We start from the raw sequence: 26,780 nt of genomic DNA, 5'->3' as shown, positions 1-26,780 counted from the left end.
GTTTTGAGGGAAATAAACGAGTAAAATTTGTCTGAAATGTCATGTTGATCGCGTAACCATAAGCACAGAAGAATTTCTTAAAAAGTACTCAATATTCTAATCAAAATTAATTCGAATCAGTTGCGTGCTTATATCAAATAATAATATCAAGCTAGGGTAAAAATTTGCAGTTGATAGCTTCATCAGAATCGTAGAAAATTGAAGCAGAATATCGAAAAAAGTATATTGTGCATCAAGTGGAGAAAGTGTAATTTTTCTCACTATTTTAGAAGTTCATGTCTCTAAAGGTGTAATTGGCGCTTGATTTAACGAACGCTCAAAAGCTCTTAATTTGACGGAAATGCTTTCCTCCTTTATTTCCTTTATATTGGGCATTTTTTCAGAGTCCATTCATGAGATTTCATTGAAATTTTTGATAGATATGAAGTAGGGCAATTAACTGAGTTGTCCAAAAATAATGTAATGCAGCTTCTACACTCGGAAAACCTAGCGGAAAACTGATCAAAATTATCTTATTTCATAATCTTTAAAGGACCAGCATATTTTTTTGGGAACCGAATGACTCCTTTTGAATTTTCATTTGCAGGAAGAATTTAACAAATTCGAACATGAAAGAAGATATAGGAGCAGGCTTTAATCTGCAATAAGATTGTAAATTGTAATAAAAACATGGATTTGGTCCGAAATACTCCAATCCAAATCAAAAATGTTTTTCTTCTGAGATTTGATGACAAGGAAGAAAAAAAACGAATCTTTATCTTATGCTTTTTTTCTCAACGAGATTGTTCAATGACATTATGTTGAAAGTATCAAGTGATTCTCTATTTTCATAACATGTGCCTCCACAAGTTAATCGAGTACTTATAATCTTTGATGATAGTTAAGACCGCAACTTTGGGACAGATATTGAGTGTATAGATTTCTATTGTGCAAGTCCAAGCCCTCAGTAGGTATGGATATTGGTTAATATATGGATGGGAGACAGCTCTATTGCACATTTTCCATGCACTTCTGAAATAATAACTAAGGATTCCTAGATATTATCTTGAGTGTTAATGTGCAGAACGTAAAAACACTTTTCTCACTAACAATTTTGATCAATATCACACCTTAGTATTGAATTCTCACCATTATTCAACAAGGAAGCGTTTTCACGTACCTACCAACTGGAAAAAAGAATAAATTCTACCGTACAACATCAACCTTCAATGTAATTAGTTTTGGATTACTTATTTCTTGTGTTCTTCTACTGCTCCATTTCATTATGACAAATTTTTTCGGATCACGCTTTAATTCATCAATAATTCAATATCGTGCTTTGTTCGAATTCTCGAGATTGCTTCCTATACTTTTTCCAATTTTTTAATTTGAAAGTACAATTACATCATCAATTTCATATTAACCCTAAGAATTTGGCCTTCAAATCAATATTATGATGCTTAGTTGGAACTTTCGCATTATTCAAATCAATTTCGATACAGTTAAATGCTTTGTTATAATCGCAACATAGGAATGCATCAAGTACCTATGTAACGAATATCGTATTTACTTTTTTTTTAATTTCGAAGGTTAGAAGTAGAAGTAGGTTGCTATTTCAAGTAGGTACTATTGTATTGTGAGAAAAACCAGCGTTATCTACTTAACCTATTTTTGAGCGCATTGGAATAATGATGCGCTGAAATATTAATATTTTATCCTTCTAATATGAGATATTCCTCAAATGGAGAAAGAACATCGGAGAATAATATTTAAAATTGAATAAGGAGAGGAAATGTCTATCGAACTTCTTCAAAAACCATTTTTAAATAAGGCCTCAAGTATTATTAAAACATTTCCTTGAACATCCTTCTGATAGGCTTTTTGACATAATAAAAAATATTTTCCAATGTATCGACATGCTTGAACAGGGTTATTCATTAGCCCACCGAAAAATTTTGCCGTATGAAAGGTGATGTCATTTCAACAAAAAACATTTTGGAAACATTTGTCCCATTTCAATTATTTGAGGAAATGAATTACTTCAAAAGTTTCATTCATGTCTATTGATATGATTTATTAATAACAAAAAAGTATGCTTTTAAAAAACCGTAAATATGTACACTTATCAGTACATTCTGGATATTCCCATTGCAATAACGATAAAAAAAATATGATATCTGCATACTCTTCATTGTTGTAAGCTTATTTTAAGGTATTATTAACTAAATTACTAATTTAATGTCTCAACTTTCTGATTTTAACAGAACACGACAATTAGAATACTAGGGTTTCACAGATTGGATTGATTTTCCAAGCTACTTGGCTTGAGCTTGACTTGATTTCAAGTCAAGCTAAAGGCAAGTAAAGGGTGTTTTTTCTCGGGGTATATAATTTTAAGTTGGCATTACTATTCAAGATGGCGACCGATTTAACCAGTGATTTTTTTTTGGTTTACTTTGGCAATTCATCACGAATAGATTCACGCCTGAACAAAGCTTGCAAATAGTGCAATTTTATTCCGAAAATAATGGTTCTGTGCGGAATACGTATCGCGCACTACGTCCATTTTATCGTCGACAAAATCGTCCATCAGAGCAGTTAATTCGATTAACCATGGAACGTTTTTTTTTTTTTGGAATAAAGCTAATCCTCAAGTGTATGTCGAAACACCGTTACACCCAGAAAAACTGTTTGGTGCGCTTTATGGGCTGGTGGAATCATTGGTCAGATGGCCAAAACGTTACAGTCAATGGTGATCGGTATAGAGCCATGATTACTAACTTTTTCATTCCTGAATTGAACAACCATGATGTCCAGGAGCTGTGGTTCCAACAAGACGGCGCAACATGTCACACAGCTCGTGCCACAATCGATTTATTGAAAGACACGTTTGGTGACCGCCTAATTTCACGTTTTGGACCTGTGAATTGGCCTCCAAGATCTTGTGATTTAACATCGCTAGACTACTTTCTGTGGGGCTATGTAAAGTAATTGGTCTATGCGGATAAGCCACAAACCCTTGACCATTTGGAAGACAACATTCGCCGTGTTATTGCCGATATACGGCCACAAATGTTGGAAAAAGTCATCTAAAATTGGACGTCCAGATTGGACTACATCCGCGCCAGCCGTGGCGGTCATATGCCAGAAATCATATTAAAAATGTAATGCCACAAGATTATCTTGCGGATAAATAAAATTCATGTCAATCGAATAATCCATCGTTGTTTTATTGCAATTTAATGTTCTATAGCTCTAAAAAAAAACACCCTTTATTAGTTTTCAACGTCAAGTCAAGTATTTTTGTATCAGTACTTGAATCACATCGATCTTCTTGATTTTTAGCAGGTTTATGAGAAATGAGAGTAGCTTGACATTTTAACGAACTACTTGACTTGAAAATCAAGCTCGTGAACAGAACTGTCCTTACAGTTACAAAACTCGCAATAGGTTAGGCGACAAATCTATAATGGCTCATGTGTCTTAGATCCTGGATGGAAAATTATGAAATCAAATAAAGCCTGGAGGTTTCTCAATAATGAGGAACTTAATTTTTCATTTGTTTTTATTTTGTATGATTCAATTCATGTTCCTATTTCAAAAAAATTGATTTTTTCGGTTCTTTTATACAATAAGTTTGATGAATAAAAGTGTTTTTTGCAAGGTTCCTTCTCATTTCATCATTTTTCAATTGATGGGACACTACACAATAAAACTGCTAAAAATCAAGTAGCATGATATGATTCAAGTACTTGATAAATAAATACTTGACTGGAGATTGAAAAACTACTACTTGACTTTAAATCAAGTCAAGCTCAAGCCAAGTAGTTGGAAAATTAAGCCATGCCGTGAATCCCTATTCACAACCGATTCAAAAGTGCTTTAGTTTGATAACTGTGACTGTAAAATTTTACTATTTTGGTAGTGAATCTTATAACAAGATCAATGCGTTGTTGAAGCGGTTATCGTTCTTCCAAAAAATGTCAGCGTCTAAAGTGACAACTGCTCAGATACGGGTTCCTCAAAATGAAACCTCTTATTGGAAAACCCTTCAGTTTACTGCAGATTCACAATGATTTGTTCTCATTTTCGTCGACGAAACGTTATCAAACATAGTAAACCTTTCAGAAATATTTCAACAAGAACAAGCTTCTCAAAACAACTTCTTCATTAGTATTCCTTTGATGGCCTATGGAAAGGCAACTTTCCATATGCGATAATAGACTTCTCACTTGCTTATCTGAAAATCCAGGTGAAATCACCTAATCAATAACACGCGTCTAAATCTTATCTGATACGATGAAAGTTCATTGCATAACTTGAAAGTGTTTAAAACGGGTACTGTTTGTTCCTAAGTTGGGATAGTTGAAACCATATAAGGGTTTATTCTACATCGGGAAACATTCGTCAGATTGGAAGGTCAGACGGCCAAGCAAGGTTCTAATGGGACCTTGCAACATTGTTTTGTATCTATGGAGAACATCTAGGAATGTGACTGAAAAACAAACGGATGTAGGTATGTTCAACGAAGCAAGTGATCCAGATGAAAGATTCGATATTTAGTTTTTTCGCGAAGAGTATTTTTTGACCTTGTCATAACACGGTTAAAGAAGTGCATAACTAATTGATTATGTATTTCTACTGATTTGCAAACTACGATCGAGTTCTTACACCATTTCCGTTTCTTTCTATAATTTGATTTGGAGGTAGAGTAGATCGAAGGTATAATTTCGGTAATTGATATCTGAACTTTATGTAGGTATATTGTAGATCATTCGGTGGTATAATTGAAGCTCCTTCGATAATTGACGTGAAAGCATTTCGAAAGATTGATTTGAAATCTTTATCCGAAAAGATAATGAAGCAGTATAGAAGGCAGAAGTACAGATAGACTGTACCTATGTACAGGGTGGGCAAATAAGCGAGGTACCACTAAAGTGTACAAGAGAACACACTGGAAATTGTTTTGAAGTTCATACCTCTACCGCTAGGGGGCGTAATAGCTACCGTCGAGTAGAAAAATGAATTTTACTCGAAAATGTTTGATATAAAGTTGAAAAAAAAATATCATCACTGTAATCCTTGGAAAATTCTCTATCTTTTTGAATTGTCACTTTCGATTCATCTAAGGCGTTCTTAATTTCGAAAATTATCAATTCACACTTAGGAATATTAACAATGAGAGTATTAACTTTACACCATTCTACAAAACCATCAACCAAGAGCTCGCAGCGTCGTATAAGTTCAGCAAAGATTCCGAGCCGAGACCGGCACCGAAGTATAATCCACAAAAATGACAAGCCATTCGAAAACGAAATCAGGCAAATCAATAATGAAGAGTATAAAAACAAAGGCCCCAAAACGGAACCCTGAGCAACCCCCAAGTCGTTCGTGAACACGCGAGAGATTGAATTACCGACACTAACAGACATTGTCCTGTCTGAAATGAAACTTTGAACACAACTGAGAAATATCCCCCTAAATCCGATATTATGCAACTTGCTTACAATAAACTGAGGATCACACAATCAATTGTAAGTTCGAAAAATACACCCGAAACATCCAGAGAACGATAAATAAAATAAAAAAAGTACAAGGCAGCCGTTTGCGTCGATCAGCCAGGTCTAAACTGGAAATTAGATCAAATTTTGAGAGAAAACTCATCATACGGTTGAATACTATTCGTTCAATGACCTTAGAGAAGACACTAAGTATGAAAATGGGTCTATAGTTGGCTAAATTATTAGGATAATTTTTCTTATAGATCGGAAGTACTATTGCATGTTTCAAGACAGTAGGAAACGTACCAGTTGTAACTGAAAAATTAATCAGAAATGTAATGTATAATCCGCTGTTTCCTTCAAAATCCTGACTGATACAAAATCAGCACCACAGCTTTTTTTGTTCTTTAACGATTTGATCACATTTAAAATTTCAACTTTATCTGCCGGATGACAGAAAAAAGTTTCAGTTTGAATTGAACTTAGCGTACAACACTGGGACAAGTTATTACTATAATTGTAAGACAATTACGCATTCCTAGTGAACAAACATAACGTTTTTGGATCGATTGAGTGCAGAAATTCAGAAAAATATCCTCAACTGCAAAGGAAAAAATTTCTCTTTTTACTCCTTCAAATTGAAGTACTTGACCAGCCAGCTTCTTCAGATCTGGCTTTTTGCAGACCTCAAAAGGATGCTCCAGGAAAAGAAATTTGGCTCTTATAAAAAGTTATTACCGAGGTTGAAACCTATTTTAAAAGCACAGATGAATCTTTCTACTCTAAAGATATTGAAAAATTGGAGGAGCATTGAAATGAACTTATCGCTCTTGAAGGTGACCTTATTGCTGAATAAAGTTGCATTTTTGGGAAAAAAATGTGTTTAACTGGTTTGGCAGGGTACTTATCAAGTGAAGTGTTATTCTGTATATTGAAGAGTTAATACAAATGGGCAAAATTGGTTTCTTTCTTTGAATTTGATAACCCGTAATCTCCATGAAGAGGAATTAGAGAGTAGGTTGTAATTACATTTTGTCTTCTAAAGGGTGTTTTTTTTAGAGCTATAGAACTTTAAATTGCAATAAAACAACGATGGATTATTCGATTGACATGAATTTTATTTATCCGCAAGATAATCTCGTGGCATTACATTTTGAATATGATTTCTGGCATATGACCGCCACGGCTGGCTCGGATGTAGTCCAATCTGGACGTCCAATTTTCGATGACTTTTTCCAACATTTGGGGCCGTATATCGGCAATAACACGGCGAATGTTGTCTTCCAAATGGTCAAGGGTTTGTGGCTTATCCGCATAGACCAATGACTTTACGTAGCCCCACAGAAAGTAGTCTAGCGGTGTTAAATCACAAGATCTTGGAGGCCAATTCACAGGTTCAAAACGTGAAATTAGGCGGTCACCAAACGTTTCTTTCAATAAATCGATTGTGGCACGAGCTGTGGGACATGTTGCGCCGTCTTGTTGGAACCACAGCTCCTGGACATCATGGTTGTTCAATTCAGGAATGAAAAAGTTAGTAATCATGGCTGTATACCGATCACCATTGACTGTAACGTTCTGGCCATCATCGTTTTTGAAGAAGTACGGACCAATGCTTCCACCATAAAGCGCACCAAACAGTCAGTTTTTCTGGATGTACCGGTGTTTCGACATACACTTGAGGATTAGCTTCACTCCAAATGCAACAGTTTTGTTTGTTGACGTAGCCATTCAACCAGAAGTGCGCTTCATCGCTAAACAAAATAAAATGGACGTAGTGCGCGATACGTATTCCGTACAGAACCATTATTTTCGAAATAAAATTGCACTATTTGCAAGCGTTGTTCAGGCGTGAGTCTATTCATGATGAATTGCCAAACCAAACTGAGAATAAATCACTTGACAGCTGTTAAAGCGGCGCCATCTTGAACAGTAATGCCAACTTAAAGTTATATACCTCGAAAAAAACATTGCATGAGGATTCAATGATGAAAGCTTAAGCAGCCTGTATATTATATGTACGACTATACCGTAAATATGTATTTATGCGGTGCATAACTAAATAAATAAACGAGTAATTTTCTGATAATGTGAAGAAATTGCTTCACAGTCCGATAAAAAAAAATGAGAATTCCGAACTCCTAGAAAACAACGCACTGTGACACGAATAAAATGCTGGCCAGATTAGAAAAATCACCTTCACATGTCGCGTAAAGGACGATTTTAGCGATTACCTTCGATGAACTCTGATAGAGCGTGCCGTGTCAACGTTCTAAAAAAGATTCACTCATCTGTACCGGATATTCAAGTTTGGAATATGAAATAAATATAAGTGTTTTTTTACCGACGATTTTTGAATAGTAATGAATTTAAATCCATTAAAATGTTCCCACATCTTCCTGATCGGGACAAAGAGGCGATTTAAACAGCTGTCAATGAAATCAACTTCTTACTGCGGTTCTTTTTATTGAACATATTACCGGAAGTGGGACTATGAAAATCCCTGAGTATTGATTCATCGGATTTAGATATGGTAGCGATGTGAAGGGAATGGAGTTGGAACAGTTTTCGAAAATTTTATAAGGAGGCATGTCCTGCAGTTTTCTTGGAAGATATCGGGCGTATGACGCCAACAGTACAACATTTACATGAAGGTTTATTGTCCTGTGTTTCATCCCATATTCCCATAATGTAACAAACGCATTTGCATCAGGTAGTGACTTAATGAAGAATAGAAATCAAATTAGAAAAAATGAGAGCCTCGTCTTCTCATTCAAGTCATATTCGCTTTACACACGCAAAAATATAAAGGGTGTTTTTTTTAGAACTATAGAACTTTAAATTGCAATAAAACAACGATGGATTATTCGATTGATATTAATTCTATTTATCCGCAAGATAATCTTGTGGCATTACATTTTAAATATGATTTCTGGCATATGACCGCCACGGCTGGCTCGGATGTAGTCCAATCTGGACGTCCAATTTTCGATGACTTTTTCCAACATTTGTGGCCGTATATCGGCAATAACACGGCGAATGTTGTCTTCCAAATGGTCAAGGGTTTGTGGCTTATCCGCATAGACCAATGACTTTACATAGCCACACAGAAAGTAGTCTAGCGGTGTTAAATCACAAGATCTTGGAGGCCAATTCACAGGTCCAAAACGTGAAATTAGGCGGTCACCAAACGTGTATTTCAATAAATCGATTGTGGCACGAGCTGTGTGACATGTTGCGCCGTCTTGTTGGAACCACAGCTCCTGGACATCATGGTTGTTCAATTCAGGAATGAAAAAGTTAGTAATCATGGCTCTATCTATACCGATCACCATTGACTGTAACGTTCTGGCCATCATCGTTTTTGAAGAAGTATGGACCAATGATTCCACCAGCCCATAAAGTGCACCAGTCAGTTTTTCTAAGTGTAACGGTGTTTCGACATACACTTGAGGATTGGCTTCACTCCAAATGCGGCAGTTTTGTTTGTTGACGTAGCCATTCAACCAGAAGTGCGCTTCATCGCTAAACAAAATAAAATGGACGTAGTGCGCGAAATGTATTCCGCACAGAACCATTATTTTCGAAATAAAATTGCACTATTTGCAAGCGTTGTTCAGGCATGAGTCTATTCAAGATGAAGTGCCAAAGCAAGCGAGGCAATTTTTAGTATAACTACAGAAAAATTTCAATGACAATTATACTAGAAATCATTTTAGATCCGGATAATTTTATAGTGTTATGTTCCTTAGTTTTCGTCAAACTTATTTACAGTTGATATGATGAAGTAAGCAGTTTTCACCTGGCTTTAATGGCAATAATAATGAAGTTGTAAGCACGTTTCGTGCATTACAGGCAGATTATGGTCGGAATAATCGTCCATTTGAACGTATAATTGGTAAGACACTGAAAAATTCCAAGAGTCTAGATCCGTTACTGATTTCTTAAGAACTATACATCATCGACATGACGCTTGACCGTAAATATTGCTGTTGTAAGTGAAAGTGTTCACGAAGATCCATATTTATCCATTACTCGGCGCGCAAAATATTTGGTCCTCTTTTACGGCAGGCTATGGCGTATTTTGCATCTGGATTTGCATCTCCTTCCGTATCAGGCTCAGGTAATACAAGATCTTAAGCCAGCTGGCCATGGAATGCGTAGAAAATATACCGATAGGGTGCTTGAACAACAACCTTTGGGAAACGTTTTTTCGCATCGAATTTTCTTAAGCGACGAAGCACAAATTTTACTCAATGGCTATGTAAACAAGCAGAATTGTCACATATGGGGCAGTGAAAATCCCCATGTTGCTGATGAGAGACCAACACTTTCAATAAAAAGTCGTTGTATGGTGTTCAATTTGGTCTGATGGAGTGATTTTCTCGTACTACTTTGAAAATAATGAAGGTGTCATTCAATTCTCATCGCTACAGCGATGGATGGTATGACTGAAGGTATCCTTTTGAACGGAGTCATGCTGAACAATATTCAATACGCCGACGATACCGTTGATAGCTGACAGTTTGGAGCAATTACAAAATCTAATGGACCAAATCACGCATCACAGTCAACAATATGGTCTTAATATCAATGTGCAGAAGACCAAACAGATGATAATAAAATAAACAAAGCTAGTATAAGAGAAGAAGAACGAGTAAAGTAGTATAACTATCTTGGTACTGTAATAAATGTGCAAGAAATAAAAAGTCGCATAGAGCTAGGATGGTTTTCAACAAAATGAGTGCCATCTACAAGAACCTCTGTAATTGAAGGTAAGACAACTAAGATGCTAAATATTTTCCGTATTACTGCATGGCGTAGAATCTTGGACACTTACAGTCATCACGAAAAAACTGGAAGCGTTCGAAATGTGGCTATATGGAAGAGTACTCAGGATACCTTGGATAGCTCACATAACCAATTAAGAAGTGCTAGAGAGAATGAAAAAGACCAAGAAATCGTTCATACAGTTAAGAGAACAAAGCTCGAATACCTGGGGCATATTATGAGAAATAAAGAAAGATGCTCCCTACTGCAGAATATAATTAAAGGGAAAGTAGTAGGTAAGAGGGGACCTGGAAGAAAAAGAATATCATTGTTGCGGAACCTGAGAACCTGGCTTGGGAAAAGCTCAGCAGAACTGTTTCTAGCTGCTACCAACAACGTTATATTCGAATCGGATAGGTACTTGAAGAAGAAGAAGAACAGCCAATTGATTAAAAATTTCTGAAAATAATGATATCGAATTGGAAGAGAAGTGATTCCGCCAAGATGGTGCAACAAGCCACACAACACGACCCCCCTTTTGGCTTTATTGAAAAAAAAATCCAAGGACGCGTTGTTTCTTGTTTCGGCGTTGTAAATTGTCTACCAAGATCTTGCGATTTATTGCCTTTGGATTTTTTGTGGGGTTATGCGAAGAATTGCGTTTATCGCAATAACCTCAGACTATTGACGATCTGAACACCAAATCTGTCAAGTTATTGGTGAGATATTGCCCGAAAAGTGCCAGCGGGTCATAGAAAATTACCTCGCAAGGATCGAGTCCTGTAAGAGATCACGCGGAGAACATTCGAATGATCTTGTATACCAAATATACTTAATTGTTACGTCCGATTATTAGGTATATTGCAATAAAATCTGTTCGATATTCTGAAGGAAGGTGTGTTTTATTTACGTTCACGTTTGGAACCACAAAAAGAATAACCCATTATAAATTATTATTGAGATATTTGAACGAACCACCCTGAAGTCGAATCTCTGGATGGTGTAAAAAAAAATTGTAGGTTCTTAGGCTGATATGAATAGAAGATGAGAAATTGAAAAGCTAGATTTCAAGATTAATCCAAGAAACATAAACATTAGATCTCCATTCTGTGTTATGCAATCAATATTTGCGAGTGTAGGCGTAATTCTAACGTGCTTAACTATACTGGTCTACCTTCATTCATATCCTAACGATTTGTTATGATTTTTTGCATTATTCTTCAACTTAGTTTTATGAGTATTTTCTCTTTGCAAAAAAAAATATAACCTCTTCGAAGCATCCATTTTCAATAGATAGAAGATGCGAAAGAGAATGAATTGCTCATTGAAGATAATTTAAAGAATGCTTTGTTGCTTGGATTATTCGTTAGAGTGTTTCTTTGATGATAATGAAAAACTCAAATAGATTTTCTAACAATGCACTATGTAATAATCACTGAAATATAGCCTAGTATATTATGTACCTATACACCACCGAATATCTCATTTCCTGGGTGGAATTCAAGTTATCCCTGAAAAAAAACTCATTAAAACTATCAACTTACCGGTACATCAGGATTACTGCTAGCAGTTTTATCTGTCATTGCTACTATCCCCACAGATAAATTCACCCTCATGGCATATCCAATAGAGAGCAGCACAAATAGGAGCAGACATTGTGTGTGTCTGGTTCCATACCATTCTGAAATCAAGAAAAAAGGCTGAATTATTATTTTTATTATAAATCGATTTGTGCATACATCATGAAGTTATTCTCGGTTAAATATGTCAGCTTACGAGCCTAGTTATTTTAATTTGCAAGAGGTTTTCAATTTTTGGCTCCAATATGATCAAATATGCGACTGAGGCTCATAAAATGCTCTCAAATACCTATGGCGAGGCCGTTAGTGACGAGAGTGCTTCAAGAACGGTGATTGTGACGTCGAAGACCAGCATGGCGTTAGAAAATAGAAGGTTTTCGGAAATGCAGAATTGGACGTATTATTTGATCAAGACTCGTGTTAAACGCAACAAAAATTGCCAGGATCATTAGTAGTGACGCAACAAGCCATTTCAAAACGCCTGAAAGTCATGTGAATGATTCAGAAACAAGGAAATTGGGTGCTGTTCGAGTTGAAGCCGATAGATGTTGAACGGCGTTTGTATCCTCGTGAACAGCCGCTTTCAAGGCAAAGACGGAAGAGATTTCTGCATAGCATTGTGACTGGAGACGAAAAATTGGTTCATTACGATAACACCAAGTGCTTCCACGTCGACGGCCAAACTGAATATTCACAGTTCCAAGGTCATGCGCAGTATTTGGTGGATCCAGCTCGGCGTAAAATATTATGAGTTGTTAAAACCGACTGAAACAATCACAGGCGATCGTTATCGAACGTTGCGAAAGTGGTCAGAACTCAAGACATACTGAGAAAGTTCCCTACACGCCGTATTCTCCAGACGTTGCTCCTTCGGACTATCAATTGTTTTGAACAATGGCACACGACGTGGCCGACCAGCACTTCCGGTCTTATGAAGAAGTAAAAAACTGGATCGATTCGAGAGATGATCAGTTTTTTCAACGCGGGATACGTACGCTGCCCGAAAGTAGTGGCCAACGATGGACAATATTTCGAAATTTGAATCATAAATGTATAACCAGTTTTTTACAATAAAGCCTCGAATTTCGGAAAAAAACGGCAGCAGCAAAGCTGTACTAATTTTAATGAATCAAATTTAAATTTTCCGAACATTGTCAAATCGTGTTTCTTTCCATTTTTGAATTGCATAACCTACTGAAAACAAATGATATGAAAAATGTCAAAACATATCACAAAGTGTTGCCATTTTTAGTATTTCAAATTCAGTCCGATTGGATAACCATATAAAAACTATATTTTAGGTACTATTTTCTTAATTGATATGTCTGAAGAATCTATCAATGTAGATGCATTTGGAATATCAAGACTCAAGAGAAAATAACACTCAATGATTGGTCATCTCTTCAATTATCTTGAAGTCGACACACTTTTCGTCGGAATTTGATGAACGATGTCATGTATTTCTATTGATGCTAAAATATTTCGTACACGTAAATTAGGTGTATATGTATATGTATGAAATGAAGCAATGCATGATGAGGAAACGGTATAATTTGACAACATTAGAAGTTTGCCGAATGCTTTTCAGTTTGATATCATCTCATGGTTCATTTGCTACACCACCTTTTTTTGCCAATCTGATGAAAATGTAATAGAATCATTTTTTGAACTTTTTCCATTAATTTGAAGAAAATTCTTCCACAACTTCCTGAAGAACTTTATTGTATGTATCGGGTGTCCCAAATTCGTTGTATAATGAGTGAATCTCAGAACCCCTTTGAGATAAAAAAAAGTGAATGGTAAATTTTCGGGTTCGAGTTTTAGGAGAATTATATTGGTGGAAACCACAACCTCATAAACTCAACTGTTTTCAAGTTATAAGAAAAAATTAGAAAATGACGTAAAATGAAAAGTTCTCATAACTTCTTTAATATTGTATTATTTTAATATTCTTGGAAATTGGTGCCAAAAATTTGCATCACCTACTTTACGATGTATTGATTGGGACAGTGTATATATTGGAAAATTTAGAAGTGATTCATTGAAAGAATTTCTCGAGTAGAATTGAATTAAACATGACTAGGTTAAAAGATAGTAGAAGTAGGTGGATAAGGTCTTTTGGTCAGGTTTTTGTCGAGAACAAAGAGAAGTGTTTGATGAACTGAAAATGTATTCATAATTGAAGTGAATGAGTAGATTATCTGTAATAAAATTGTCTGAGGTTGAGGAAATTCAATTTTTATTTGAATTCCATTGTTGATATTCCGTATATGAATGCATTTATGAACTTTTCACTATTCATCGAGCGTAATGAATCATTATTTACTAATTACATTAGGAAAAAGAGCAAACCTGAAGCAATCAAATTAACTCCGAAAAATTTCTTTTGATCATTGAACAGTATGTAACTCGAAGGAATTTGATATATTTTATGAAATTTAAGCAATTTGAGCATCCACTCAATTTTTTTCCGTAACCACAAAGAATTAGTTCATAATAAAAATTTTTAATCTCTGTTTGGCACGGTCATACAGGGTGATCAATTAATATTCCCTTATGAGTGAATTTTTTTATAGTCCAATAACACTTCAATTAAACCAATTTCAATTTTTGAAGTTTCTTCACCCATTACTATCGTCTTCCTTCACAATTCCTGAAATAGAATAAATCAGATCCGGACCAGAAAAATTTTAGACTTTTTCCATTTTCGTGAATATTGGACACCCTGTACGTAAACAATAAGAATTTTTTTCGTTGCGTAACCACAAAAAAATTAATTCATTATAAATTCTAAATCTTCTGCTTGGCACCTTCATACAGGGAGATCAATAAACAATCCCAAGTTAAATTCTCGTTAAATGTTTGGTGTTTGGTTAATCTTTTTGAAAATAGGTAGACAGGAGAACTTCATGGAAATTTTCAGAAACATAATTCTGTTAGTTAATAAACATTCCAATGGGAACGTTGTAGTTGAAACATGATGGATCTAATGCGCAATAACCAAAAAAAGTGCGTGAATATTTGACTGAGTCTGTTGAACACATATGGATTGGCAAAGGTGGAAATGTGGCTTGGTATCCTCTATTCCTGACACCCTTGGATTATTCATTATGAGGAAGTCTATGCGGTACAGACTAACAATATGAAGCATTTGCTACAAATAATTATTGATTTGCGAAATATTATTAAATCTCAACCGAATACGATAGCGAAATCAGTCACAACTAAGTCAACGTGCTCAAAAATGTGTTGAAATGGAAGGATACTATTTTGAACAATCCTTGCTGAACTGAAAATATTTTATTTATTTATTTTTGATTCATTGTTTTCAAGTTCAAATATTTGCTGTTTTTGTTCTATTTTTCATGCAGTTTGTTGATTAGAAGTTTTCTCAAATAATTTGAGCAAAATTTAGGAAAGGCATTCGTATAGGGTGAAAAAAAATGCGATTCTCGAAATAATTCTAACGATAAATTCAAGATTTCTTGAACTATGCAATTTCTTTCATGAGAGAATGTTTATTGATCACCCTGTATGACGGTGCCAAGCACTGATTTGGAATTTTTATTATGAATTAAATCTTTGTGGTTACGAAAACGAGAAAAAATCATAATATCAACGTACAGGGTGATCCAATATTCACGAAAAGAGAAAAAGTCTAAAATTTTCCTGGTCCGGATCTGATTCATTCGATTTCAGAAATTGTGAAGGAAGACGATAGTAATGGGTGACAAAACTTCAAAAATTGAAATTATTCGGTGGATTAATTGAAGAGTTATTTAACTAAAAAATATTCACTCTAAGAGGGAATAATTATTGATCACCCTGTATGACCGTGCCAAACAGAGATTTAGAATTTTTATTATGAATTAATTCTTTGTGGTTACGGAAACGAAAACAAATCATAATGTTCACGTACAGGGTGATCCAATATTCGAGAAAATAGGAAAAGTCTGAAATTTTCCTAGTCCGGATCTGATTTACTCGATTTCAGAAATATTGAAGGAAGGCGCTAGTAAAGGGTGACAAAACTTCAATATTTGAAATTTTTCGGTAGATTAGTTAAAGAGTTATTGACCTGTGAAATTTCACTCATAAGCCGAACATCACCCTGTATATCCCAAACGAAGGCACTCAGGCGATTGAAACCTCTTGATATGAGTCCTCCATGATGACCTTATTTCATGGTATCCGTTTGTCGCATTCTTCCCGGGACAGCCTGTATACAACATTATAATAATAATCAGGAATTGAAAACTGTATAAAGATGTGATGGCCTTCTTTGAAATGTACCAATACAAAATTGGAAAATTTTCTTGAAATTTTCGATTCCAATATTCATCCGCCTGAAATACACCATCTGAATATTTTTTTAGAAGCTAAACTAGATAATTGTATACATTTTAATATGAAATTTGGTTACTATATCTTCGCTCTTCGATATTGCTCTCTATTAATTATATCATTCAGATGTTGTAAGACATTTTTTAAATTCGGTATCATATTTTTGAAATTCGGTATCATTTATCCTTCCATCTGAAAATTGGGTTCTATGAATAGAAAAATCTGATATTCATGAGGAATCGTATGAAAACAATAATTTCTTCAAAATTTCACGATGTAAAATGATGAAATTGAATAAGAGTATTGGCAAAATAGGATCGAATAAAAACGTTAATCTACAACTAAGAATTCAGAAAATTTTGAACATTTTATTCGGAATTTAGAACGAATGAATGCGGTTTCAAACCTTCCAACATTCTTTATAATGGTTTGAAAGATAATTATAGTTATAGAATAAAGTTGAAGTGTTTTGATTTATTTTTTCGAGTAATAAACATTCAGAATCGCATCAGAAAAAATTATAAGAAAGCGGTTTTCTTACATAATTGATAATTGATATGATGAAATTTTAAGAAAATTTACGCAGATACTGTACTAAGAATTTCAACGTTCTCCATTAGTCTGTTTCTTTGATGCAGGGAAACTATATGGAATTCTGATTATGCACAATGCATATATGAATAGTTTGTAGATTGTTTTGTATTGTTTTGTATTGGATAATATTGTTGTAGATAGACAAATAAATTGTATCAATTACAGATATGCCACAATGATTATTTTAGCGCTATATTTATTCACGATCTGTTATTTTGGTCTTAGAATTTGACGATGAAGTTCAACTCGAATTTGTTCGTCCGCCCGTTGAAACGATAAAATTAAAAAGGAAGATCCTAGGAACTTGAAAATCTCAGTAGGTAATGTATGGATAATCCGAACCCCGGATAATCCGAAGTACCCTATAATCCGAACGGCCTGAACTCTGTAATCCGAACGGAAGAATGACATTTCATTCTTCCGTTCGGATTACAGAGTTCAGGCCGTTCGGATTATAGGGTACAAATCTTCTACATTTAGAAGACTTGTTTCCTTTGAGTGAATCAGGAGAAGGACAAGATCGAGGTTTTGATTTAGTGGAATAAGTGAACAAAGTAAATCGTAGTATGTTCAAATAGATGAAACAGAAAATGGACACTAGGTGATGATGGAGAAAATTGAGAAGCAGAGTTTTAGGAAGATTATAGATGATTGCGGATGTCACAGAAAAAAATGAAAGCTCTGACAACGAAGATGAACCAATAAAGTCCAATAAAGTGTCCAATAAAGGGGCGATCATATCATTCAATTCATGTCTTTGATGGGCAAAAATACATATCCTTTATTTGAAAACCGGATCTTCAAATGTAGGAACAATTAGTGAGAAATAATCTCTAGATCTTTTTTTTGAAAATCAGTCAAATTTGCAAACAATTTCTTTTTCGAAAAACGTTTTTCCTCAATAACTTTCCATGCCTTGGATCGATAGTTTTTTTTTTGGAAACCCCTTTGGAATATACTATCATTATGATGGGTCACTTTTCAATTTTGCTTGAAGGATAAGCCACAAAATTCAGTGATTCGCTTACGTGAAACACCCTGTACAGGGTGGGCAAATTTCGATGTTTTAGCACTACAACTTTTAAACCAGAGGAGATAGACAAAATCTGATACCCTATTCTCGATCTCCTTTTCTGAGAAACTAACAAGGGTAGTATTCATTTTTGGCCACCTTCTTTTGTTTTCGAGTTATAAGCGAAAATTGAAAAAATGGCGATATCGAACAACATGTATATCTCCCCTAATACTGATGATAGAGCTCTGAAATTAAAACATTATGCAGGCACTTCTTCACGTAGAATCAAGTGGCGTGCTCGTCTTTTCAAAAAGGTTTTCAATTATGGAGCTATGACCCAAACTTATGTTTTTTCAAATGGGAACACTAAATTTCTGTGGCATTTTTTGAAAGCTCAATTTTTCCTGATTTCAAAAATATATAACATCGTATGGTTCGTATTAAAATAAATAACAGAAAGTGGTCAAAAACCTCCTTTTATCTAAGAGTCCCAATATTTCTATGGTTTCAACTGTTGATGAGCACAGAAAAATAGAATTTTCTCTAACAAGAGCAGTGTCCTTCTGTCAATCTGATTATTTTTATGCTTTTTACTCATTGTTTGGGTCATAGCTCCGTAATTAAAAACCCTTTTGAAAAGACGAGCACGCCACTTGATTCTACGTGAAAAAGTGCCTGAATAATGTTTTAATTTCAGAGCTCTATCATCAGTATTAGCGGAGATATAAATGTTTTTCGATATCGCCATCTTTCCAATTTTCGATTATAACTCGAAAACAAAAGAAGGTGGCCAAAAATGAATATTATCCTTGTTAGTTTCTCAGAAAAAGAGATCGAGAATGGGGTATCAGATTTTGTCTATCTCCTCTGGTTTAAAAGTTGTAGTGCTAAAACATCGAAATTTGCCCAGCCTGTAAAGCTATTTGTTCGCAATGAAACCACTTACTGAAATCCCTTTTAGCTTTTTTTCGATTTTTTTAGTTACTAATTCTAGTGCTATTTTTTCTGTGCATTATTTTGTGCAGTATAACCCATGTCTTAATTCAAATCAAGTTACCTAACTCTTTATTTTTATAGCTATCGGTAAAAATATTTTTGAAAAATATCAATTGAAATCACTCGGTTGATTCTCTCAGTTTATATTAATTATACGTAAAGATAATCCGTTAATCTCCAAAATTCCCATTTATTCTTCAAAACACAGATAAAATCGATATTATCATCTGGTACACCTGACCGTGCATATAATTACTATTCCAAGACTGATTTTCATAAACCCTTCAAGATGAGATTATACTGTATCCACTTATGCAACACGCCTCATTCCAATGATGACCATAATCATTATCAACTTATTTTTTTTTTTAATATTTCGGAAGAAACCGTAAGAAATTCAACTGAACTTGATCTTTCAATGTTGTTACCACACATGCACTGTTGTGACGGTTGATATAATCTTCATGAAATTATGATACGGCAATATAATTAAAAGTCATTTTCCATTGTAATTGTACCGTTCACATATTCAACAATTTCCTGACTCTTCAAATTGTAACGGTGCGCGTGGTTGCTACTTCATTTGAATGCAAATTGGTAGTGAAATAATAATTGAGTAGTACATCTTCGGAAGTTATTATACGAAATGCCCGATGCGTTACCTTCGATGAAGAATTTCACAATTTTTCGATAATGAACTGTTACTCTTCGATTCTGCTCCAGAAAAAATTAGTTTCTACCGCTTGTTTTTGTATCGAAATCAAATTGGTGCTAATTGAATGAAATATCTCGCCTTCTATTCGTTTTCAATTCACAATGACCAAAAATAAATATTTATGTTATGCATTTTATATACAGGGTGTCCCGGGAAGAATGCGACAAACGAATACCATAAATTAAGGTCATCATGGAGGACCCGTATCAAGATGTTTCAATCGCCTGAATGCCTTCGTTGGGGATATACAGGGTGATGTTCATCTTATGAGTGAAATTTCACTGTTGAATAACTCTTCAACTAATCGATCGAATAATTTCAAATTTTGAAGTTTTGTCACACTTTCCTATCGCCTTCCTTCAATATTTCTGAATTCGAGTGAATCAGACCCGGACTAGGAAAATTTCAGACTTTTCCTATTTTCGTGAATATTGGATCACCCTGTACGTGAACATTATGATTTTTTCCCGTTTTCGGAACCACAAAAAATCAATTCATTATAAAAATTCTAAATCTTTGCTTGGCACGGTCATATAGCGTGATCAATAAACATTCTCTCATGAGTGAATTTTTTTTTGTTCAATAACTCTTCAAGAAATCCACCGAATAATTTCAATTTTTCAATATTCACGAAAATAAAAAAGGTCTTAAATTTTCCTAGTCCGGATCTGATTTACTGGATTTCAGAAATATTGAAGGAAGGCGATAGTAAAGGGCGACAAAACTTGAAAAATTGAAATTATTCGGTGGGTTTCTTGAAGAGTTATTGAACAAAAAAAATTTCACTCATGAGAGAATGTTTATTGATCACGCTATATGACCGTGCCAAGCAAAGATTTAGAATTTTTATATGGAATTGATTCTTTGTGGTTCCGAAAACGGAAAAATCATAATGTTCACGTACAGGGTGATCCAATATTCACGAAAATAGGAAAAGTCTGAAATTTTCCTAGTCCGGGTCTGATTCACTCGAATTCAGAAATATTGAAGGAAGGCGATAGGAAAGGGTGACAAAACTTCAAAATTTGAAATTATTCGATCGATTAGTTAAAGCGTTATTCAACAGTGAAATTTCACTCATAAGGTGAACATCACCCTGTATATCCCCAACGAAGGCACTCAGGCGATTGAAACATCTTGATACGGCTCCTCCATGATGACCTTAATTTATGGTATTCGTTTGTCGCATTCTTCCCGGGACACCCTGTATGAATGAACAGGGTGTTACACCATTGGCGCGACGCTTTATCACGGTTAAGCGCTGAAAGGACCAGGCAGCAGCCTAATTGAAAAATTTATCAACGTTTAATTTTTCTGAATTTCTCGTATTTTGTGGAATATGACCTGAACAAGAAAGTCTTTGGGTCCAACTGAATCCTATGACTAATTTCAGAAATAGAAGGTGTCGAAGTTGGAAAATAGCATTTCTTTGAATTAACATTTCTCTTAGGAAAAAATCTTGAATGAAACACTTTTGCGCGATAAATTTTTCAGAAACGCCCAGTAACTCGAGACTGAGTCAAGATATTTATGATCTGTTTTCTGATATTTTATTATTTTGAAAAGAGAGATGAAGGTTTCTTGAAAATTTATTCTTTATATCTTATACTTCTTGAGTTGCTCTCAGTGAGTATTTAATTTGGGAGACCCAATTGACTTTCAAAGTACGATGACAACAAACTAACAATAAGTAAACGCTGACGTGTCTTTTAACGTTACTCTGTATGAAATTTTGTGTGTATCTCAAAAACTTCTCATAGCAAATCCAATACTGTTTGAGATTATAATATATACTCTAACTAAGAGTAATGACAAAAATTGGAAAATTCCACGGATGACTTTCTCAATTACAGGGTGAATTATAAACGAAACGAATTTCATTTTGAATAATGTTTGATTGACCCCGTATCTGGGAATAATTTTTATTAAAAACCAGTTTGAAATTATTACCTCATGGGTAATCGATATTTATCGCGCATAAGTGTTTCATTCAAGATGCTTTCCTTTGGGAAATGTTACTTTGAAGAAATGTCATTTTTCAACTTCGACAACCTGTATCTCGAAAACTAGTCATATGATTGAGTTGGTTCCATAGACTTTCTTGTTCAGATCTTATTCTACAAAATACGTAAAATTCAGAAAAATTAATAATTTTTCCATTAGGCTGCTGTCTGGTCTTCTATGAATTTTTTTGACACAGTTTCATTAGGCACCCTTAGAGCTAAATTCTCAATTTTTTCGGGAATAGACAGGGTGTACCAAAAAAGTGTAAATAACGACACATATGTTTTTTATTAAAGAACATAACCCAATTTTTATTGGATATTCTGATTGCACGGAACAATTGAAGTTTGTTCGAAGCTTCCCATGCTTAAAATATACCGTTTTTGAGATAATTCGATTTTTCATCAATTGGAAGGTTTTGCCTTTGAAAAATCCCAATAACTTCGAAATTCGAATGAGATTTTGAAAGTGAATATTTGAAATAACGGAAGAAAGTACTGACCTCGTATTAATCATTGCGAATTCTATTGAATGTAGAATATACGATGTGCATTTGGATTTGGAATAAGCCCGATAATAACTTTTGAATGAAACGTTAATGAATAGTATCATTTTGAACACCCAATGGATTTCTCAATGATTATCAAAAAGTCAGTTCTTACCTCATTTCTTCTAGGATTCACTCTCAAAATCTCATCCAAATGAAGTTATTTATTTCGAAATTATTAGGTTTTTCCAATGACCCCCTAATTTATAGAAAATGGAAATATGTTTCTCAAATTGATATGCATCCAATGTATTTCTGAAACTTTTAACAAGTAGCTCTAAACTAGACTTATGCTACTGTTTTGAAAAAAAATAGAAAATTTCAGCGATTAAACTCCGCTTTAACTTTGTATATGAAAATTTTCTCGCATTCAAGAGTTGGATTACTCCTAATGTGTTTATCTAGCTAAAATAATTCATTACTTCATTTTATCACTTCATCAATGTTCAAGCTTATAATCCTTAATTTTAAGCTTTCACCTTATGATCATAATACTTCAGAATGGTTTATAATAAGTATTCGTGATTCCATTGAGTTTCAAATTTCAAACAAATCACTGATAATTAATATTATACTTTTAGATTGTGTAGTCATATCATTCCACTTTTCAATTATAAAATTTTTTTTTGAATAGTTTTCGATACTTTGATTTATTTTATATATCAATCAATCAATCAGCCTTAAGACTCTCAATTGGAGAGAATCAATATTTAATAAATGGATCAATCTGTACTTACTCTAATTCGAAGGGAATGAATTATCAATTATCAATAACTCATTCGATTTTCGTAGTAATATTTTAAAATGAAACCATGAAAAATTGTGAGGGGTTCATAATATTTTACTATTGAACAATTTCATTCGAAAATTTGAGATTTTTCCAGAATAAGGAATTAAAATAGATGATAATACACCAAGAGGTAGAGAAAAAAAATTGAAATTCGAAATGTGAGATGATATACCATTTCTGAATAGACTATTTTGAACGTCTTAAAGTTGTATGTTTTCAAAATTAGAAACTGAATATTGAATTTTTAGTAATTTCCCCAAAAATTTTTACATAAAGACAAGTAAGAACCTTAGATTGAACAACCTATATATTCGAAAAATTGATCGAAAAAACACTAGATGCATATAAACGATATATCGATAATCAAGTACAATAGTTCGAATTGTGAGGCATCTAAACAGTATCTAATTCGATAAAAAATACAATGAAAACATTACAAGTGGATGAATAGAATCAGAGTAATTGGGCATGATATCAATATAAACAATTCCATGACACATTTCCCATCGATTGTGATGGTAACATGAAACAGAATTGATGGAGAGCAGGTTTTCACTCATTTCAATGATTTAGATATTTAGTTCTATAAAGAGGAACCAATATGAAATAAATACTTAATGAATAAACAATAAAAGTTAAAGTAAATACTATAATATTTTTGATAATATGATTGATTATAAGTGTATGCTTATGCCATTGATTCTTGTTGTGAATTTTGTTTATTTTGTCTGAGTATGGATGTCATATGTTGAAAAAACGTTTGTAAATATCAAATTTTGTTTGTGTTGAACTAATATAATTTAATTATTTAAATTGATATGTTTTATGGAATGTGAGAAGAGTTTGAAATGGAATATAGGGTTATAAAAATAAAATAATATTGTCTGAATTTACCATTTCGATATTTAGTTCTATGAAGAGGAACAGATGAGAATCAAAGAGTTAGGAATAAACAATAAGAATAATAGTAAATGCTATAATATTTTTGATAATATGATTGATTTTAAGTGTATATAATGTAAGCTAATCCCATTGATTCTTGTTGTGAATTTTGTTTATTTTGTCTGAGTATGGATGTCATATGGTGAAAAAACGTTAGTAAATATCAAATTTTGTGTGTGTTAAACAAATATAATTCAATTATTTAAATTGATATGATTTATAGAATGTGGAAAGAGAAATGAAATAATATTGGGTGAATTTACCATCGGGTTTGAGGTCATCTTCTTTCTTATTAGACTCTACATCTTTCTTCGTTATCGTGAAAATCTGTTTGTGAACCATTGCTGAACTGAAAGTCAATTTATCCAGAAGTCAGTCAATAACTAGAAACGTTTCTTTTTCGTTCTACCACCTTGGCACAGTGAACAATTTTCTTTCAGATGTCGTACAACCGGTAAAACCGAACACAAAAATACGCAGACTAAAGAATTGTTATTTGATACTGACAGTATTATATCAGATTATCGTGCAGATCATATCTACGAATGATTTGGAGGGAGAATGCAACCTGCAAACGTACTCCACCGTGTTGACACGATTTTTATTGGTTCAACCACTCTGTACTTCCTTGAACAAAAAACAATTCTCGAACCGAGAGCGGTGCACACGAAGGTTAAGATCGCCGTTTCTATTAGGCATTCGCTGGGAGAATCGTAACTGCTAGTGTGTAATAACCTTTAGCGTTCATTACCGGCGATATGACCGACTGAAATTGAGAACTGGGGAGAATGTACGTACTTATAAACCTCGAATTCGGATTTGCAATTATTTTAACGATGTGGAAGTATGCACTAGGAATTCCGGAAAATTTTTGGGGTTTTGAGTACCTGGTAGAACTTTGGAGGTGGGGAGGCAGTGATAGAATGCTTGATTTTGTCAATATTCTGTGTAAGTCCGCGATAGAATTTACACCACTAATTGTTTTCATAAAATGATAATATTTTAGGTCATTTTCACCCTATTGGTGCATCCTATGTAAAGGGTGTTTTTTTTCGAGGTATATAACTTTAACAGCTGTCAAGTGATTTATTCTCAGTTTGGTTTGGCAATTCATCATGAATAGACTCACGCCTGAACAACGCTTGAAAATAGTGCAATTTTTAGATTACCGTTGTTCCCGATTTTCATAAGCGAATTCTGTTTAGCTATGAAGCGCACTTCGGGTTGAATGGCTACGTCAACAAACAAAACTGCCGCATTTTGATTGAAGCTAATCCTCAAGTGTATGTCGAAACACCCTAACATCCAAAAAAACTGACTGTTTCTTGATTACTAACTTTTTCATTCCTGAATTGAACAACCATGATGTCCAGGAGCTGTGGTTCCAACAAGACGGCGCAAAATATCACACAGCTCGTGCCACAATCGATTTATTGAAAGACACGTTTTGGGCCTGTGAATTGGCCTCAAGATCTTGTGATTTAACACCGCTAGACAACTTTCTATGGGGCTATGTAAAGTCATTGGTCTATGCGGATAAGCCACAAACCCTTGACCATTTGGAGGACAACATTCGCCGTGTTATTGCCGATATACGGCCACAAATGTTGGAAAAAGTCATCGAAAATTAGACGTCCAGATTGGACTACATCCGAGCCAGCCGTGGCGGTCATATGCCAGAAATCATATTTAAAATGTAATGCCACAAGATTATCTTGCGTATAAATAAAATTCATGTCAATCGAATAATCCATCGTTGTTTTATTGCAATTTAAAGTTCTATAGCTTTAAAAAAACACCCTTTATTTCTAAAACTGACGATACCGTCCTGAAAAAACATTCAAAAATTTCAGCGTTCAAACCTAATAGAGCGTTGCGTCATTGGTGGAACACTCTGTATATGAAAATTGAATTTTTCTTTCATTCAAGAGTTGGATTACACTTAATGAGTTCATTTAACTAAAATAATTCATTATTTTATTTTATCATTTCATCAATGTTCAAGCTTATAATATTTAACTGTAAGGTTTCGCCTTATGATCATAATACTTCAGAATGATTTATAATATTCGTGATTCCACTGAGTTTCAAAATTCAAAAAATATATCATTACTTTTACTTTATTTTACCATTCCACTTTTCAATCTGATGAATATTATGTTTAATAGTTTTCGAGAATTAATTTTATTTATTTTATAAATCAATTATCAGCTTTAAGACTCGCATTTGGAGAGAATCAATGGATCAATCTGTACTCTTATTCTGTGTAAATCCGCGATAGAATTTACCCACTTATAGATCCGATAATATGTAAAATGATTATTCAAGTTTTGAATAGAATAGACCAATAAACAATTGTTTTTGAATTCTCATCTGAATGTTTTCAGTTGAGCTCTTCGGTGTTGAAAATGATGCTGCAGAAATTATAACAGGGATGAAGGGTTGAAAGTAACGGGTATTTTTTTTCGAGGTATATAACTTTAAGTTGACATTACTGTTCAAGATGGCGACCGATTCAACAGCTGTCAAGTGATTTATTCTCAGTTTGGTTTGGCAATTCATCATGAATAGACTCACGCTTGACAAACGCTGGCAAATAGTGCAATTTTATTTCGAAAATAATGGTTCTGTGCGGAATACGTATCGCGCACTACGTCCATTTTATTTTGTTTAACGATGAAGCGCACTTCTGGTTAAATGGCTAAGTCAACAAACAAAACTTCCGCATTTGGAGTGAAGCTAATCCTAAAGTGTATGTCGAAACACCATTACATCCAGAAAAACTGACTGTTTGGTGTGATTTATGGGCTGGTGGAATCATTGGTCCGTACTTCTTCAAACACGATGATTACTAACTTTTTCATTCCTGAATTGAACAACCATGATGTCCAGGAGCTGTGGTTCCAACAAGACGGCGCAACATGTCACACAGCTCGTGCCACAATCGATTTATTGAAAGACACGTTTGGTGACCGCCTAATTTCACGTTTTGGACCTGTGAAT

General features: G+C 34.2%; 1 protein-coding gene across 2 annotated transcripts in view; it reads right to left on the bottom strand.

Annotated features, from left to right (window-relative positions):
- Positions 1-26,780, bottom strand: part of LOC123682555 (putative inorganic phosphate cotransporter) — a 55,567-nt gene that overhangs the window by 13,278 nt on the left and 15,509 nt on the right. The window contains exons 1-2 of one of the 2 annotated variants that reach the window (XM_045621214.1): positions 24,041-24,547; positions 11,795-11,931 (exon numbers count right to left, since the gene is read on the bottom strand). In XM_045621214.1, the coding sequence (XP_045477170.1) occupies positions 11,795-11,931; positions 24,041-24,119 (216 nt within the window). In that variant the 5' untranslated portion in view covers positions 24,120-24,547. Of the gene's footprint in view, positions 1-11,794; positions 11,932-24,040; positions 24,548-26,780 lie in introns of those variants that run through there. The other variant, XM_045621212.1, reaches the window with a different exon arrangement.

Source organism: Harmonia axyridis, chromosome 6 (assembly GCF_914767665.1).
Source record: "Harmonia axyridis chromosome 6, icHarAxyr1.1, whole genome shotgun sequence".
In the NCBI taxonomy this organism is placed as follows: Eukaryota; Metazoa; Arthropoda; class Insecta; order Coleoptera; family Coccinellidae; genus Harmonia; species Harmonia axyridis.
The sequence above is the reverse complement of the archived record's forward strand: the minus strand, read 5'-3'. Positions and strand labels throughout refer to the sequence as shown.